The sequence below is a fragment of the Leopardus geoffroyi genome, chromosome E2 (genome assembly GCF_018350155.1).
Source record: "Leopardus geoffroyi isolate Oge1 chromosome E2, O.geoffroyi_Oge1_pat1.0, whole genome shotgun sequence".
NCBI lineage: Eukaryota > Metazoa > Chordata > Mammalia > Carnivora > Felidae > Leopardus > Leopardus geoffroyi.
Window position 1 is genome coordinate 54,252,583 of NC_059335.1, and position 19,661 is coordinate 54,272,243.

A 19,661-nucleotide genomic window follows, 5' to 3' on the forward strand; every position below is an offset into this window, starting at 1 on the left:
CAGCTGTCAGCTATCGAACGAGTTTGACACCCTGACTCCAGAAGCGAGGGGATTCACACTGCATGCATATGCAGTGGGCTCCTTCATTAAAGCTGATTGACATAACAGATAGGGTGCACTGCCACTGATTTTTATAAGCAAAACAAATGGCTACACAATCAAGGAAGAGTCTCCTTGATCAGAAACACCCAGAGAGAGCAAGAATCAGTCTTTATACAGCTCAGCCAGTATTACTGGAAATACCTACGCTTACTTAAAATGGTAGATATGGGCAGTGAGTCAAGAGCCAGCTACACACACACACACACACACACACACACACACCTGACCCCTCCCCTACAATCTTAGCTGTCCATTCCAAATAATCTCCGTTGGAGTTACAGGGGTTTGTTAAAAGGGGGATCATTTAGCTATTGTGAGCTGGATTTTGGAGAGGCATTAAGTTTCTTGGAGGCAGAAGAAGAGACTGCCAGTGACCAGAATCTCCTCCCCCACCATCAAGAAAAGGAAGCACGGCTAGAGCTTCTCAGAGTATTTCTGTCCACAATGTCACGAAATGACAGGCTCTAAGTTGAAATGGACCAATTAGCCCCAAAACCACCAACTTCAAAACTGGTTCAGAGCATCCCTGACGAGGGCCCATTCAGATTCTAGCTGACATTCTTAGCAGTAAGCATGCCATGTCTGGCTGGAGACCGCTTTCCGGAAACGGAAGCACAAACCGCATCAGTAGTACAGGGAGTCGTTAAAGCATGGTCCTGTGGGGGAGGAATTCCCATCCTATACCTTGTGTCTAGTGATCAGGGTCTGCCCTCTTCAAACCCCAGGACTTCATGACGCCAGCCACCACACCGTTCTGCTGCCCGTCACAAAACAGTCAGTCTCTGCCTCCCCGGGCCGCAAAGACATCATCAATGCCCTTCAAAAGTGAGTGACTTCTGACCATCCCTAATTGATCTTTAACTGGTTCCTTCCATCAGGTCCTTCAATACCAAGCCATATGCTCTTCTGTGGCAATTTGTGGAGCCTCCAGCACTGCCACCTGCGGTTTTTCAGCAACTCAGAACTTCTAGCAGATAGTGACCAAAAAAAAGAAAGATCCTAAGGGATTCAACAAATACACTGGTGAGTATAAACTCTTCAACTGAGTAAGGAGCAGATAAGGGGATGTTATCGCTTGATGAGAGTCTAAGATGTAGCTTACCCTACTGTTTGGGGGGTAAGGAGTAAGGAGTTATACATCAACAATATTATATATATATTATATATATAATATATATACACATAATGTATATTATATATATAATATATATTAATATAAAATATTATAATATATATAATGTATATAGTATATATTATATATAACATATATAATATATAATATATATTATATACATAATATAAATATTATATACATAACATATATTATATATATATAATTGTACAATTCGATGCTGCAACATGTTTTTCTTTCCGGAAAAAAACTATCGGTGGGGGACGGGGGGGGGGGGGGTGACACACGTATCCGCCTGCACAGGACACCGAGAAAGCGAGGACACTGGGCCTCGCCAAGCAGCTGAGCCTATCACCAAATCTCTAAGGCGGCCCAAGCTCGGGAGTCAGACGGACCCATCCCCTGCTTATTTGCTCCGCAGCACGTATCACACTTGGAAAGTGTTGCTTCGCCGGTCGCATTTGGCCTGTCTCCCCCAGCTAGAATGCACTCGAGCCTAGAGCGCCCGGCACGTGGCAGGCGGTCAAGAAAACGCTCGTGAGGGAGGAAGTGGCTGTTACCTTAAGGCGTACCTCAAGGAGTGAGTGAATGAATGGACGAACGAATGACCAGGCCTGTGCCCGCCGAGCGTCCTCAGGCCCACGGCCCCGCGGGGCTGGGGGCACCCAAGTGGGCGCCCGGGGCCACCGGCCCCCAACCTCCGCCTACGGCGGCCGGGAGGCGTCAACGCCACTTCAGGGCGGAAGAGCCGCCCCAGGCTGCCGACCGACCCGCGGACACGCAGGCGCGTGCACCCGCACTTCCGGGAGGTCACTTCCTCCCCCGTCGCCTAGCAACGTCTGGAAGCGTTGCTGTCTTCCCGGGCAGCGGTGACGCCGGACTGAGCCGCGTTTCGCACGATGGTAAATCTGGAGCCTCCGTCTGCGACCCGGCGCTTCAGGGGAGCCGACGTCTGGGGAGGGGGGGGGGACTTTCGCTGCCCTGCCCCCGAGGCCGTCCCTCGCCAGCCCGTCCGGGGGCCGTGGCGAAGGCTGGGGGCTCTAGAAGATTCTTGGAGAGGCGACGGGGAGACCCTGAAGGAGGGAGAGGGCGACCTTGGAGGGGAGAAGATGCCTAGATGGGGGAAGCTGTCTTGAGGGATAGATATCAAGGGGGGTGGCTCTGGCAAGTGGAACTTGCGGGGTGTGGATGCCGAGAAGGAGAAGAGAGAGACTGGGGGATGAAAGATCTTGAGGGGGTGAGAGATCTCCAGAGCGAGGGAAGTTTGAAAAGGAAAGAGGCGAGAGGGAGAGAAGTCAGATCCTGGGAAGGAAGAAAGGTGCCCCAGGGAGACCAGGGGGGTGAGGAGAAGGGAGAAGGAGGCGATACTGAGAAAGAAGAAAGGAAAATAAAGAGGAAAGGGAGGAGAGAGATAATAAATCAGTAAACACAGACAGAAAGCGGAGACTGGGGATAGCTTGAAGAGGAGCAGGGTGAGTGTTTCAAGAGAGGTGAAAGGGGATTGGAGATGGGGATTAAGAGATTGTATTGGAGGGGTGCAGAAATCACGGAAGAAACAACTGGAAGGAGAGAGGGAGAGGCTGACAGCAGAAAGAGCCGTTTGGGAAAGAAGTAAAAAAAAAAAAAAAAAAGATAAAGGGGGGTTAGTGGTTGTAGGGAGCTATGCACATTGTGTTAAAGACGGCCAAAATGTAATACCGGATCCCCTGTGTCACTCTTGTGCTTTGGTGCAGTGTTTCCCAAAGTGAGACGCAAACAGTAGTTGCTATGTAAAATAGCTCAGAAATAACAAATCACACAGAGCGAATCACACCTGAGGAAGTTACTCCTCTCCCATTTTTCCCCCCAGCCTGGAGACTGTATCCAAGAAAGCTCCTGGCACTGTTAGGTCCTTAGTACCACTGTCATTTGGTATTTTCCATGTTTCACCTGAATATCAGACCTCAGGCTCAGACCTTTCTTTGGGGTAGAATTTAATAATATGCACTCTCTTCATTTTGTTCGTTCTTGCGGTTATTTCTGTCTCGGACAAATAGTAGCAGCTTTCCATTTGTGGTAGTGATGTGTAGTTGTAGTTTCCTTGTAAAAATCCATTTGTTTTTTAGTAGCTTTTAGTAGTGAGATAATTTAAAGAACATGCTAGGTATATAATATAGATGATATTCGTAATGGCCAAAAATGTGACTCCAGTACACAAATGCCTGAAATTCAGCAAGCACATGCTGTAGTTGTGGAAAAGAGGAAATCAGTGTTCCTGCCCACATCAAAGGCAAAAGGAAACTATCTTTTAAAAAAAAATGTTTATTTATTTATTTGGAGAGAGTGTGTGAGCAGGGGAGGGGCAGAGAGTGAGGGAGAGAGAATCCCAAAGCAGGCTCCACACTGTCAGTGCCGAGCCTGAAATCACAAACTGTGAGACCATGACCTGAGCCGAGATCAAGAGTCAGACACTCAACCAGCTGGGCCACCCAGCCATTCCGGAAGAAAACTATCTTTTGACTAAAGTAGCATAATGTTTACCCATTTGAGGTTAGAAGGGAAAAAAACAAACCCTCATCAAGACACTCTTCAGGATACTGCTTGAATTCGGAATATCCAGTGATTACTCAGGAGTCATATGCAGGTCTGAAAAAGATTATCTGTGATTTTAGCATTTGTAGAAGGGAATAAAACTGGTACAAGATAGTCTGTGCATAAGATTAATTCAGAAAGCTGAGTTTAAAACCCAGTGGGGCTCCAACATAATCATTCATGGGTGAATATTCAGCTTGCACTGAGACCCAGGCACGTTACCAAGAGAATCCTGGGATATGTTGTGTTTACAGAGTATCCTGAATTTAATCATCTGAACTCCCAAGTAGGTAACATTTAGGAGTGAGAATAAGATTTCTCATTAAGGGATACTTTTTTTTCTACATTTATTTACTTTGAGAGAGCACCCAAGCAGAAGAGGGGCAGAGAGAGAGAGAGAATCCCAAGAAGGCTGTGCACTGTCAGCACGGAGGCCAGCATGGGTCTTGATCTCACGAACCATAAGATCATGACCTGAGCAGAAATCAAGATCCGGATGCTTAACCAACTGAGCCACCCAGGCACCCCTAAGGGATACTTTCAGACAGAGGGAGATAATGACAATAGCTCTGTACCTATTTAAAGAAGTGTAATACAGAAAAGGAATTTTTCATACGAATACAGAAAGATCAATGAGTAAAACATGAATGGGAGCAGATTTCTGTCCAATATAGAGAATGCTTTTCCAGCAAATAGAGACATTAAAAATTGAGTGAGCTCTTGTGAGGTAGTAAGCTCTCCTTCTCTAGAAGAGTTCACACCAAGAGATGTGTCAGCGTTGTATGCAGGAGTCTAATGCAGGCTTGGAGACAGGACTTGGCAGTTTCAAAGGTCTCTTCCGAAGGTCTGAGATCATAGTATGCAGTACCTTAGGTTAAGGGGACGGGGGAGTAGGTGTCTTTCTCAACATTTACTTTAGGATTAGGGTTACCGCCAAGACCCCCTTTGGTTAGTTGCCTTCTTGATCTCTTCAGGCGGAGGTGGAAGAAACCCTAAAGAGGATCCAGAGCCATAAAGGGGTGATGGGAACTATGGTCGTGAATGCAGAAGGTAAATATATCACAGGATGCCTTCTAGATACACACAAGCCAAACAAGGACCTGTTGGCTGTGCCTCGCCTAAGACACCTTAGAATTTGAAATGTAAAGTTTATTTTCTGTGTCGTAGCTATAACATGTACTCACCAAATATCTATTGAGTAACTCCTATATACCAAGCACTCTGCTAAGAGTTAAAGATATAAATATGAATAAAACATGTCTAAAAATATCTCTGTATTGCTAAGAAACACTATACATGTCTAATTTTTAAAGCTTTGGTAACTCCTCTAATACTTCAGGGATACCATTGAAAGTATCATATTGAAGATAGGGAGAATATCATTGTTGGCAGTTAGTTTTTATTTAACATTATAAAGGGTGCAGAGTTTCAGTCTTCCTTTTAAGTGAAATCGTTCCTTTACCACACTTAATAAAATATTTGAGAATAAATTTTAATACGACTTACAGTATAGTCTTTGTGGATATAGTATAAAAGGGCCAACGCATGTCCACCTAGGAGATCCGTAAACTTACACCAGAAACTTGCTCTCTTTCGTCCCACAATCCCTGCTAACAATCCACAAAGCCTTTTCTCTGGCACACTGCTATATGCTCAGCTGTGGTGGCAATCCTGCTAGTTTCATTGCTAATTCAGGCATTTGCAAAGGCAAGAAATACCACAAATCCCAGAGCATTAGTGGAAATAAGAGTAGCTACTTCACATAACTCACGGCGCAACCACAGAATTGGTGAATTGCCACGGCACACAGAGTGCTTTGCAACAGAATCTCACAGCTAATCATTATTTTTGGCACAAATCCATCAGCAAATATTTATTGAGCAACTACATACTACCGCCTGTTTACATTCAGACTTCAATCCCTTAGCAGTTAAAGACAGAACACAACCTACTTCACTGAGGGTTTATGATAGTTGGATGAAATGTTAATTGTTGGGTGCCTAGCACAGTACCCAACACTTAACAGAATTATAATTAAATAGTTCTCAGCATGTGGACATTTTTAATTGATTTGTACAGCGACAACATTTGATGTGTAAATAGAACATTGGATGTGTTTTGCAAATAGTAAAATAAAATGAAAAATAACACCAAATCAATAAATTCACCCAGCTTGAGTGATCAGGAGGGAAAGGATTTAAGATCAGCCTTATAGGTAAGAAAGAGTTCTGCCCAGTATTTCCAGGAAGCGGTGCAGCGCGAGCACATTGTTCTGTCTGGAATGAGTCTCGCTCCTGGCATGCTCATCAAGTCCACACACCCCCTACAACGGGCTACGTGTGGGGCTTCAGAAAGGTAACGCATTCATTTCCTTCAGCTGCCGCAAGAAGGTACCACACACTCGGTGGCTTAAAACATTAGAAAGTTATTCTCGGGTCTGCAGGCTGGGAGTTGGAATGAGGGTGTCAGTAAGGACAGCCTGTTCTTTGAAGGCTCTACAGGATCCTTCCTTGCTGCTCTCTTAGCTTCTGGTGGCTTCCGGAAGTCCTTGCATTCCTTGGCTTGTAGAGGCATCAGGCCAGTTTCTGCTTCCATCGTCCCATTGCGTTCTCCTCCCTGCGTCTGTTTTCTCTCCTTGTAAGGACCGCAGTCGTCGGATTCAGGCCCACCCTAATCTAGTGTGACCTTATCTTAACTAATTACATCTGCAAAGACATGCTATTTCACATGCTAAGGTTTAGGATAGACTTGAATTTGGGGGGAAAAGATACTTTTCAACCCAGGACAACTCATCTTACGAGTCACTTTGGAAGATCTTAGTCAAAAGTGTATAATCCTAGCCATATGCATCATATGTCTGAAAATGTCCATAGCCTGTGACCTGCAATTTCACTCCTAGGAATTTATCCTAAGGAGTGACAAAGAAAAAGATCTAGGTGCAAAGGATACCCACTGAGGCATCATGTACAAAAGCAGTGAAGAAACAGACAAATAAGTAAATAAATCTATCCCAGCGGTACGGAAAATTTTTCATTCATTATGTAATGTTTATTTGGTGAACCACTAGTCTATTGAAAATGTTGAAAGATATTTAGAGTCATGGGAAACAATATTAGATGAAAAGCACGGAACAAAGCAGTAGCCAACATTTTCTAATCATAAACATAGCCAGCCACACAAACACACTTACAGTAAATATGGAAGAAAGGACAGGGCTATGTTACGGCGATCATCTCTGAGCGCTGGAATTACGATTGACTTTGCTTTTACTTGCTTGAAGTCTCTCAATATTTTTCTTATCCAAAGGCGGCAAAATACGATTTTTAAAACCCATTAACTTCTTCTAATTAACCCTTACTAAGATAAGATTATGTTAGGATTCGGGGCACCCTTCCAAACACCAAATTAACCATTTTCCTAAAAATATAAATGAGGGTCTTATTTTTGTGGTCAGATTATTAATAACCAGAGTGTACGACAAGCATGTTTATTAATAGCATATGGTATAAGTTGTGTGAACAGAATTAATAAAATATTCCATTTCAGCAGCCTACTCAATTTTAGATGAAAGTGCCATTTATTATGGTGCAGCCCGGCAGCTTTCAGAAGACCCAGGAACGTAAATGCTGAAAAAAATTTAACTAAGATGGCGTTCACGTGTTCTTGTACACCACTAGTGGGTTTAGTGTAATTCTCAGCAAAATCATTTTAACATATCTCCAGGTTTTATTTGTGGCGAAGTGGGCCTTCTACCATGTGTATACATTTAGATCTCATATGGCATGTTAAACAGAGTCCTTTGGTTTCACCGTTAGTGAAACCAAGGCGCCCTGTCCATGACAATAAAGCAGACTTCCCAATTTAGCCCACTGCTGAGCAGTAGAGGTTTTTATTAGACTAGATTCTTTGCTAACATCGGTTTCCCATTTATACAACCATTCACAGTTTACAATATTGCAGCACTGATTGTTGAATTAGATACTGGTGAATACATATTATTTCTCAGACGGTCATAACTATCCCATATTTTTATGTATATAAGCCTGATTTCCAGAGGCTCTTAATTTTACGTATTCTTGACATTTCTAACCATCAATCATTTGAATTTCATTAGACTTTATCAGCCATCCAGTCAGTTCCTTACATTTTTGAAATACAATCAACCAAAGTACAAATACACAGTTGAAGAGTACCAGCTTACTGGGATCATAAAGAGTCATATTTTAAAGTAGTGCCATAAATTCAGCAATATCAAATTCATATTCTTTGTTCTAGAAGTTCCATCGTGGGGATTTATACCATACATACACACAAATGTGAAATGGCATGCACACGGACATATTCCATCGCCTTGCTTATTAAAGTCAAAGCCTGGGAACAGCCTAAATGCCCGCCAGGAGGATATACTTGTTACGTGTATCACAAGGCAGCCATTCGACAGTCATGTGATGCAGTCATTAACACGCCTAGCCTTAGCCCTATGTGTACTGAATACAAGGAGTTTCCAAGTGTATTTCATGAAAAATAATTTTTTTTTTACAGAATAGAGAACAAACAATACAAAGAATACAAACAAAAAGATACTTGAACACACTTAGAATGTCTCTGCAAGGTTCCCAAAGAAACTGGGAGCAGTGGTCACCTCGCAGAAGGGGCCATGAGTGAATTTTATACCATGTGCTAAAATCGCTCCTTAATAAATTATTTTTTAATTACCTTGCAGGGTACCAAGCAAGAGCTCAATAAATGTTTGTCGATTGATTTTTTCCAAGTGGTCTGTAATGGATATGAAAACCTCCCAGAGCTTCCACAGTGTGCACTTATTATTCAGAAAGGCTAGCTGTTTTATTTATTGACTTGGATCGTGAATAGACTAACTAAATAGGCCTGAGCATTGGATTCATAATCTTGTCATCTACATTTTAAATAATTTATTCTGGCTGTATTTCTGGTTTTGACACTGAGCGGTGCAGACTTTGGAGGTAGTCACTATTCAGGATGCAAAATAAAACCAGGCCTCAGAAAGTGCCCTTAAAAGGTGAGTGCTTGCTACCTCTCAGCTCCCTGCCCGTTAAAGACACATGCCTTGTGATGGCTCATCAGGTGTGAAAGACATAACTGACTTCGGGGGAAAGTGGCCAAGAAATAATAATACAGAAATTAACAAACTTGATATAAAACCTTGTTTATTGAACAGATTTTCCTGTAAATATTGTCCTTGTATCGTTTGGCAAGACCTATTCCAGAGCGAACGGTTGTTTTATTTATTTATTTATTTTTTCAACGTTTATTTATTTTTTGGGACAGAGAGAGACAGAGCATGAACGGGGGAGGGGCAGAGAGAGAGGGAGACACAGAATCGGAAACAGGCTCCAGGCTCTGAGCCATCAGCCCAGAGCCTGACGCGGGGCTCGAACTCACGGACCAGGAGATCGTGACCTGGCTGAAGTCGGACGCTTAACCGACTGCGCCACCCAGGCGCCCCAACGAACGGTTGTTTTAAAAAGACTGTTTCACGGTCAGAATGGAGGTCCTCAAAGAGTTTCATGAAAAGCTGGTAAAATCGTTAGTTTGTAAGAGCGTTCCACTCCTGAAATCCCCTCTTGTTTAACAGCTTCTGGAATTGCATTCTCTGAGGGACGACCCAGAGTTGTGTTGGCCTCTTCCACTGATCGGCCTTCATTCAGGTGCCTGTGGGATCTGACAGCCACCCCACATTCACCTTCACGTGTCCCCCTAAATTAAAGGCACGTGTGCAAATGGAATCCTTGCAATTCCCTGGCTGTCTGCTAGTTCTCACAATAATCCGAAAGCCCTCTCAGATGAGACACGATATACGTAAAATACCCAGCACGGCACCTGTTAACAAGTAAGTGCTGAGCACCGAGTGACCAGAATTGAGCTGGATTGATTTGAACTGAATTGAATTATACTTGCATATTTGTCTGGCTAGATTTTCCCAGTTAAATTAATAGGTTCAGTTTTAAAATCACATAATGGAACAATAGAGCACACGAGCAGCTAAATTTAAGAATGCTTAAGCCAAGAGTGAGCGCAAACCAGGGAATGCCCAGCAAAACCACAGTTCTTTGCTGCTGGATTCTCTAATATAAAATGTAAGGTTTGCAAAATACCATATGAGGAGCCACAGCGTAATTTTTAAAATCCCCTTTGGACACACTCCTCAACGTGTGCTATGATATCCCCTTCTGTTGCTGGCCTCAGGGGAGGACATTAGCACCACGTCACGGACCAAGCATTTCAAAGCAAAATGGCTATAGACCGACTGCTTGGAGGAGGGCATTAGGTAGACTAATATGTGAACTCAGTTCTGAAATAATCAGGGCACAGCTTCCAAATAATGTGTGCACGAAACCCAAAAAACAATACCTACCAGTCTAACAATAAGGGATTGGTCAAATGACGGTATGTTATAAAATAGTGCACAGCCGTTAAAAATAATTTGAGGACCGTGTCACTGACAAGAACAGCTCGGGTATGCTATCACTTAAATGAAGAAAAAAGCAGTAGTCCGATTTGTCATGATGGTTTGTCACAACTACATTTTAAGACCCACGTACACACAAAAAGACCGGAAGGAAAGAAACTAAAATTGTTGCCAGTGAGTGATGTCAGCCATAACTTTTTCTTCCTCTTTAAAATCATCCGTATTTTCCGGTACATCCACAGGGTGCACATTCCTTTGACAGTTAAAACTTTTAACCCAAAAGTGACTCTTGTAACAGGCATTCCTATCCGAACAACCTTGGACAACTCGACGACGGTTCAGTACGCGGGTCTTCTTCATCAGCTGACAATGAAAGCCAAGAGCACGGTCCGTGACATTGATCCTCAGAATGACCTCACCTTTCTCAGGATCAGGTCAAAGAAACATGAAATCATGGTAGCCCCAGGTAATGTGGCATTTCACTTCATATTTAAAGCATCTTTCTCCTTTACTGGATAAAAGCTCTATTTCAAGGAACTGGACACACAGATTTTAACCTGCAATATGGCGCGTAGTGTTCTCCAATTACAAAATGAAAGACGTTGGAATCTGAAAAACTCAAGCTGGAAATTTTGTGAAATTAGCGACAGATTTAACCTTTGAAGAATCTGAATTTTTCCCATTTGCATTTATTACCAGTAATCAAAATAGGGATAATGTAGGGAGTGGATCAAAGCCCTGTAGGGTCTTAAACCCTCCCCGCGAAAGAACACATTCACCGGGCCTGCCTAAAGACGGCAGCCATAGAAACACTCCTCTCCTTGAAGGAATTACATTCACAGTGTTCACCAATGTCTGTGTAAGACAGGACTCGTGCTCCCAAATCTAGTCTGGAACAAACTTCTCTAGAGAACATCTATGACATCAGAATTACCCATATACTGTGTTCTCACCCTGCTACACATCAAAAGCACTTGGAAAGCTTTACAAAAACAGTTATTGATACCAGAGGCCTTACCCCAGGCCGGTGAACTCAGAACCTCTGGAACTGGGTCCCGGGTCATGGTAGTTTTTGAAAGCTCAGCAGGTGATTCTGATGTGCAACCAGGGTGGGAAACCATTGGTCTACAGAGAGTCCAAGTGATGTTTTGAAGAGAAACGCAGATTAGCCAAAGTATTCACTTAGTAAGTTGAATTCTTCCAGTGGATTAACTTTGCCCGTCTCTCTCCACAGATAAGGAATATCTTCTGATCGTCATTCAGAATCCATGTGAATAGACCTGCTACGGCCCATCCTGTCCTGTGATGCCCAGTTGCAAATGCTTTATTTACCCCTTAGTTATTACCAAGATTATATTCCAATCTGATCTTTCAGACATTATTTACTATTCTCACAAACTATTCTGCACGTCTCATTTAGTCCCTTTCAAACGTATTGTAAAGTTGTGATTTAGTGATGTAATAATAAATGAATTCTGGTATAGAGGTCTCTTTTTTTTTATAGTACACCAGACTGAAGGAGTCTAGTGGGAATCCTAGCAAGCCTTCCTTGCAACAGTCCTTGTAGTCTAGAGGTGTGCCAAGAATCAACGTGGCTGTGTCCTTTTGCCCATTTCATTAGCACATCCCAGAGGTTCCATGGAGCACAGCGGGAGCTACCGGGGAGTAGGAAGTCCTCATCCTCTAGGGGCGCTAGATGCTTTCCCAGGTTAAACAAGGGACGTAAAAAGTCAGAGGCGTGGCACTCAGCAGGGTCAGCTCCACAGCTGAGTGCCTCCTCCCACAACTCCAGAGGGTGTTTTTTTACTAGATATTTCAAACATTGAGAAAATAATGAAACAAATAATAGAACAAATAGAACAGATTTCCAAGACCCATTAGAACAGATGTTAATATTTTGCTGTATTTGCCTCATATTCTCTCTTTTGTTAATTAAGCCTTTTATTTTGATATATCTGAGGATTCACATGAACCTGTAAGAAATAACATAGAGATCTTGTGTGCCTTTTACCCAGTTCCCTCTACTGTAGCGCATATTTGCCTTTTGAGTAATTTTCCCACAACTTTTTATTTTCAGTAACTTCAAACCTGCAGACGAGTCAAAAAGAATAGCGGTCAACACTCACCTAAGCTTCACTCACATTCACTGACTGTTAATATTTTACATTTGTTTCATCTCTCTCTGTCTAGATATACCTGTAAAAAATACACACACACACACACACACACACACACACACAACCATAACCCCAATTTCATATTTAAGGCATTTAATATTGATACAATACCATCTCATACGCAGTCATATTCAAATTTCCCCAAAGGTCCCAATAATGTCCTTTACAGCTTTTTCTTTTTTAAATCCAGGATTCTACAAGGGTCACATGTTGCTCTTGGTTACCATGTCTCTAATTTCTTAGCTGTTTTTACAACACCTTGTTCTCTATTTTCCACCCCTAGGTGGTATCGAATTTGTATTTCCTGTCCCTAGAGTCCCCAGTGCCACCTGCTCCCCACCCCCAAGCCCCTCCTGCCAGGACCCAGATGCAGCCTGTAAATAGAGGAAATTCAGCTGAAGAGCAGATCTCAGTCACGGGCTTTCCCTTCCTTCCACACCATGACTTGGAGACCAGACACACCATGCCGGACCCAACCTCATCCTTCAGCCCAAAGAGGTGTAGGTATCATAACTCACCCAGGGACAGCTTCAGCGCCTGCTGAGCATTCCAAACATAAACAAGGGCTTGTTAGAATTCAAATGGCAAGAAAATGCATCATTGAGGGAGAGGACCACAGAGATGGTCTATCCAACCCCTTGATTTTGCAGGTGAGGATTTCGCCTGAATCACGGGTCAGGTGTCTTTCAGGAATTGGGTATGTGGGTTTGTATTGGACTGGTCATGCCAATGGAATTGGTGCCTATGATCTTTTCAGGGGGCTTATGCTCTTGTATAAGCTCTACCCCTTCCAAAAATAATTGTTTTTAGGAAGTAAAAAGTAGCTCATTGTTATAAAATGTACCAGAGGTAACATTGGATTCCAATACCTAAATCTGTCATCTCCCCATAGTTTCCCAGCCCACCCACAGCTCGTCAGCAGACGCACGGCTGAGTGGCAAAGCCACTTCCTTCCTCCTGGCCCAGCCAGAAATTTCAAGCCCCATTTGAGATGCAGCAGTGGGAAGTCTCTGGCAGGTACAGATGACACCATTGCAAGTGCCCGGGCTCTGTGTGGGCTCTTCCTGGGAAGAAAACCCTTCCATCCTGTTGGGTAGGGAACTCTGCTGTGATCCTGCCTGCACTTCTGCACCCAGAGGACACTGTAACCCTTTGTTGGAGACAGAGACTGTGGCAACAAAAGGTAGAACTTGCCAACACCAGTCGCAACGGAGGAGGCTATGACCTTGGGGGATTTGTACCACCCCTCTCTGCCTTCCAGCACACAGACGTCCACATCCCCCCTTGGATTCATAACAGCATAGTTAATTAACTCTATTTAAAAGGTGCCTGAACACACAGACTAAAGAGACCCACATCCATGTAAAACCAGTGCCAAAGCTTTTGTTTCCTATGAGAAGTACAAGCCTGGGCTCAATGGTACCTCCCCATCTTGCTATAAACTTTACCTGAACAAATGGGAGAGCTATTTGCAGACTCTCTGGGGGAACATATCCCAACTATAAATATTAATGATAACGAACCTGGAAATGCCAGCTTAATAAAATAGCTGAAAATGCCTTTATACCTCATTAGCGTTACAAGCCCCCAAATCTTCATCACGGAATAGCAGGACCATCCCAGGAGAGAATGGGCAAGAGCCTGTTCAAGGCTCCAGCAGGCACAGCCTCTCACAGTCCCTTTTACAGGGTACATTCTGGTTTTTTTAGTTAGCTTACCTATCATCTTCCAAAGCAAAAATTACCGTGGACTAAGACTCGGATCAGTCTTTGACAAATTACAATGATCCCTAGTACGTCTTTGACATGGAGCAAAATATCCTTACTTTTCTGACATTAGAAAAGAATGCACCGCCCTTGAATAGGGAAGTAGAGCATGTTTACGTGAAATGGCCACAGATATTCATTCAGTCAACCACTATTGGGTCTTATATTCTATTTCTTAAAAAAAAAAAAAAAAAAAAAAAACTAGAACATGTTTGGAGCTACAACAGAGCTTTCAGAGTAGTAACATCTTCAATCAGGAGCCTTACAAATGATAAACTGGTATCTGAAGTTGTGGGAATCATGGGGGCTAAGAGTGCTCCCCTAACAGGAAATCAACTCTAGAAATGGAAACTCAGGCATCCGCGTGGCAGCTTGAAATATTCTTAGTATCTTGAATATTTCAGGTTAGTAACACTTTTTTGTATATTCTTATGAAAACTTGATTAGAAGGTTGAGTTAGCCATGTCCTCAGTCATTCCTTGAACACAGAGAAAAGAAGACTGAACTTCTTCCTTCCTCCTATGTTCTTTCTCTAGGAAACGTCCACGCCTTTTTTTCCCTTCACCATACATGACCTTGGGACTCACTCTCTAGATGTCGCCAACATCAAACATCCCTACTGCGCACAAAAATGATTTTAAAATTCTCATTCTTTGGTCATCTTCACAGCATGAGGTGCAACATGGTGCAGGAGAGACAGCCTGAGACCCTGACTCTACGATTTAGTGATCAGCAGGGTCCACATTTTTCTAGACCTCAGATTACTTGCCCACAGATGTGCCCACCTGCAGTGGCCTCACATTCTGAACTATAGAGCATAGATGCCATTTGTTGTTGTTGTTGTTGTTGTTGTTGTTGTTGTTGTCAGCAATATTGGCAACATAAACCAAGTTTACCAGAATACGAGCCGTTTAATATACCTCACTGTGGCTTCTTCTAATCTTTAACCTCATGCATAAATAGATTTAAAGAGTTATAACCCTGTGGAGCACGCAATTTTCTCTCATTCCTTTATTTATCACTTAACAAGGAGTTCCATATTCCTACCTAGGCTTTCTCTTAAAATCTGTATGCAATTCCATCAAGTTTCTCGGTGGCCCAGAGGAGGCCAGTGAGAGATGCTTCCCTGCTACCTAGATTTGGAAGACAGAGAGGAAGCCCCTGTGTGGCTAAACCGATGCACAGGTGTTGGGGTACCCCAATTTCCACAGGGGAGTAGCAGAGAGAGCCCGTTCTCAGGAGGAAGGAATACAGCTGCCAAGCTTTGTACCACGGAGCAAGGACACAGCATTCATTCCGTGGGTTCTCTGCCATGTTCCAGGTCCTCAGCTGTATTTTTACCCTAGGGTTTATGAAGCACCTCCAAAGCCCACTCGTAAGTTTTCCTCTTTTTTGTACACTCTACTGGAGTGGGTTTCATCTGCTGCCTGGCACCAAAAAGTCCCTACCTAGCCATTGCACTATATTTGGGTCACCCCTGGCTGCTTTCATCAGAGCTGGTCCAGGAGCCCACTGGCTCCCGAGGAAGTGTGTATTCATCAGAGGCCCTGAACAGATGGATTGTGACCACCCGCTCCCTTGCTTCAAAACGCACGCCATGGCTCTGGCTGGACAGGAGAAGAAGCCATTGCTGGGCTCTTGCGGAGCAGAGCTGTGGGTGGGAAACAGATACTGAGGCTTCCCTCTCACTGAGGCACGGGGTCTCTACTTCACTTCCACCTGCTGAGTGGCCTCTGCCTCTGACATTGGCTGGAAGGAGAAGTGGCCACCTGGATTCTGGGCAGGTGACTTCTCAAGGCATCACTCCACCTGGCCCCGGGCGTCTGGAGTGGCGGAGAGCCACAGGAGAGACAAAGGGATAAAGAAGTGTGGCACAGACTCACCTGGCAGTCAACTCTCCCCCTGTGCCCAGAAGGCAGCGTGGCATCGAGGAAAGAACACTGCTTTGTAGCCAGACAGGTCTGTCTGTGACTCCCAGCCCTGCCGTCAATAATAATAACATTAATGATAATAATTTATTATGATTTTTGGAAGAAGAAGAGGAAGGAAAAGAGAGGAAGGAAGAGGAGGGGGAGGGGAAGAAAAGAGAATGAGCAGCAGGAGCTAACATTTGTTGATCACTTCCTATGTGACGGTCACGGTGGAGTTTCACAACAGACTTGTTTTGCGGACAAGAACACCAAGGCTAAGAGAAGTCTCACGGCTTGCCCAAGGTCAATCAAGCTTTTTAAGTGTCAGAGGAGGCACCGGCAACCTCAACACATGACTCGGGCACATACTCTTAACCACTCCCTTCCATCGCTGACTCACCAGACCTGTGACAAGGAAATTAAAATCGCCGAGCCTTAGAACCCTCATGTGAAGAGTACAGACCATAATTCCTACATTGCAAGTTGTTGCGAGACACGAAAAAATTACACAAAGCACCTGACACTTAGCAGATGTTCAGCAAAGGGTCGTCACAACCAGCATCATCACCCTCATCAGTACTGCGTGGAGAACCAGAAAGTGCTGGAAGATGGCCATCCCAGGTGTTAGGTTATCATGATAAATGTGATCCACGTCACAACGTGGACATTTGACAATTGCCATGGAGTCCATCGGATAGAGTGGTTGCTCCTAATCCTTTGATCGAACCCCTCAAATCCCCAGCAGTCAATTCTCCATCCGGGTCTACAGGATGTCAGACTACCATCCCCTTTGTGGAATCCCATCGTATCGGGAATGGCTCAGAGGACTAATCTCCCCATCAATAGCACATCTACTGTTTTGTGTGTTCACCAAGCCTGTGCTTTATCCACCTCCCCGTTCCGTCCACACTTGTAACCAGTTTGAACCACTCTTTCTTTCCCCCTCTCCACTCTGCCTACGCGTATAACCAGCTTTTCCATTTAGTCTGGATTGATAAGTCGATTAGTCGATCCAATCCATAAGACTGAATTTCTAGTCCGTATTAACTGGCTGCATTTGTCCAACAATCCACTCAAGAGAAGCTGTGCATTTGACAGTCTGTAAGGCTTAAGAACACAAACTGTCTTATTCTTACACACACACACACACACACACACATACACACACACCTCAGTGCCTGGGAGAAAATCTGACACGGGGTCTGTGGGGCAAATAATCAATATTTCTATCCCTTCCCAGCCCTATCTTAGAAACACTGTTCCCTGGATCACACGGTTGGTTGCAAAGGGGTTCACTAAGTTAATGAGCACCTTTGAAGTAAACATAATGAGCTACATCCCCCAAGAATACTCAAGATGGGATTCTGACCAATTAGAAGCTTTAGAACTTCTCAATTCAGATGGCAAGATGAAGTTCTCAGTTCAGATTGCGAAATGAGTGAAGGCAGGTCATTGACTCTCAGGGGCCTCCTTCTCTCTCTGCTCCTGCACAACTCCTGCTTCCTGAGTCGCCCCAAGGAGCTATCTGGGGCCTCTCCATCAGTGCCAGGGGGCCAGAAGGTCTGGCTCCTGGAATAGGTTCCAGAACTCACAGCTGCACCCTCTGTGGAGCAGGGCTGGGAGGCGTGTATGGGCAAATCCCACACCTCTGGGGAATGGGCTGGTGCCAGCATCATCAAATTACAATGGCCCAAATCGTGCTGTCGGCCAGATCCCTTATCCAACGTGAACTTTAAGTTGTTCACAAACTCCAGACCTTTCGGTGGGTATTTGATCATGTCTCAGGGAAGTAGCGGGAAAGTGAATGTCTAGCGTCTCCAAGGGGAAAAAAAAAAAAAAAAAAAGCACAATACCATCAGTGATGTCGGGGGCCGGGGAAGAGGATATTATCTGAACATGTTTACCTGCTCTTGCCAAGCCCATGCAATTTCCGGGAGATGCAAGCAAAGATTAATAACCATTTGTGAAATCTCAGATTAATAAAAATACAGGCTCCATTTGAGAATTTAAAGGAAAGAAGGTGGGCTTCTTAATCAGGCAAGCATTAACCAGGTAGTGCCCATTCTGCAAGCATCTAACCAGGAATTACTTCATGCCGGGCACACTCTGTGCCCAGGAGCAGACGTGGGTGATGTCATCCCTGCCCCCAAAGCTCCTAGTGTATAATGGAGATAGGTGTGCAAAGAATACATTTTCAGTACACTGAGATAATAACAACCAGTGCGGCGTGTGTGAGGGCCTAGGCAGTACAGATAAGGGGCTGATAAAGGCTTAGTGTTTAAGGAACACTGCATTCAAGCAGATACACCTCAGCTGGATGTGAAAGGCAGAATAGGAGTTTACAGTGTGAAGGAGAGGGCGTGAGTGATCTGGCTGGAAGGAGCTGGCGAGCCAGGCTTATTCTAGGCCCGTGGTTTTCAAACCTTGCTTTAGGAATCGCGACCTTCATGCACAACACAACCTTAATTTAGAGGCGAGCAAAGCTGTTTGCTCTCCGTAAAGGAGGCCAGGCTCCCCTTCCATTCTTTCCTCTTCTCCTGTCCTTCCCCACCCCACACATATACCCAGGGGTCCTTAGGGGGGCCCTTAGGGGCCCATCCCGGACCTGCTGAATGGAGATCTGCATTGAGGAAGATTTCCAGCAGATTCTTGTTCTCCTTAAGGCTTTCCAAGTGCTACCCCAGGATGCAGAAATGTATTTCCCCCAGCAAGTGCCCCAGGGAGAGGGGCTATGACTGGGTGGGTTTAGGAACACTCCCGCTATACTATTCGTCTCTTCTTGAAATCTTCCTCCATTACCAAGCCCAAGGCACTCAAAGCCACCACCAAGAGATAAGTAAAAGGGTGTCACCCCAATCCCAACTAAAAGAAAGAGAAACCCAACCAAAGCTGACTCCCCAGCCAGGTTTCCCGCTCCAAGCATCTGGGGATCCCCGGGCACTGCATAAGCCAGTCCAGCTGGCTTCCACGTGGCATCTCCATGACCATCACCTTCACCTGCTCTGACCCTCTCCCCTCCGCACTGCCATGTCCCCAGGATGATGGCACTCCTACCAGAACTACCGTGTTCTGAACGTCACAGATACCTCTGGGGGCTACCATATGGGTAGGCACTACCCGTCACCATCCCCTCCCACGCCAGGCACAAATGCACCACCCGCGAGGTCTCCTGGGAAGTAGTGGAAGGAAATGCCTCACTTCCCTTTCTGGAGTCCTTCTGTTTGGGCTCCATGGGAAGTCCACCTTTCCAGTTCTTACAGACAAGAACCTTACCCGGGTACAGACCTTATTCAGTAATCAGATGGTTCTTCCACGCAGAGGACTCTCCCCAGGTAGATTTTATTATCCCCCTTTTCCTGATACGAAAAACGAGGCTCACAAGATGGCAGTGTCTTGCCCAGAGTTACAGTACTCAACTCAAAGCCCCTTGAGGTCAGAACCCCAGCGTTATTTATCATTACAAGCCCCGCGTGTGATTCAGAGTCAGCATTTAGTCTACACACAGCATAGACAGCTTGGATGAAGAATACTGTGTGTGTGGCATAATCCACGCTT

The 19,661-nt window shown here is 44.6% G+C and overlaps 1 protein-coding gene and 1 long non-coding RNA gene across 7 annotated transcripts in view; one reads left to right on the plus strand and one right to left on the minus strand.

The window, feature by feature from the left end:
* The window catches only part of LOC123577670, a 28,899-nt gene extending 26,981 nt beyond the window's left edge, over window positions 1-1,918 (minus strand). For all 5 annotated transcript variants that reach the window (XR_006702006.1, XR_006702004.1, XR_006702007.1 and 2 more), the window contains exon 1: window positions 1,807-1,918. This is a non-coding gene — a long non-coding RNA (uncharacterized LOC123577670). The remainder of the gene's footprint in view (window positions 1-1,806) is intronic.
* Window positions 1,824-11,734, plus strand: DYNLRB2 (dynein light chain roadblock-type 2). 2 transcript variants are annotated; one of them, XM_045439820.1, is made up of 4 exons: window positions 1,824-2,174; window positions 4,780-4,855; window positions 10,552-10,719; window positions 11,488-11,734. In XM_045439820.1, exons 1-4 carry the CDS (start codon window positions 1,827-1,829, stop codon window positions 11,529-11,531), a joined length of 636 nt encoding a protein of 211 aa, XP_045295776.1. In that variant the 5' UTR covers window positions 1,824-1,826; the 3' UTR covers window positions 11,532-11,734. The 2 variants fall into 2 exon arrangements, with proteins under 2 accessions (XP_045295776.1, XP_045295777.1); XM_045439821.1 differs by having other exon boundaries at window positions 2,030-2,136.
* The last annotated feature ends 7,927 nt before the right edge of the window (window positions 11,735-19,661 follow it).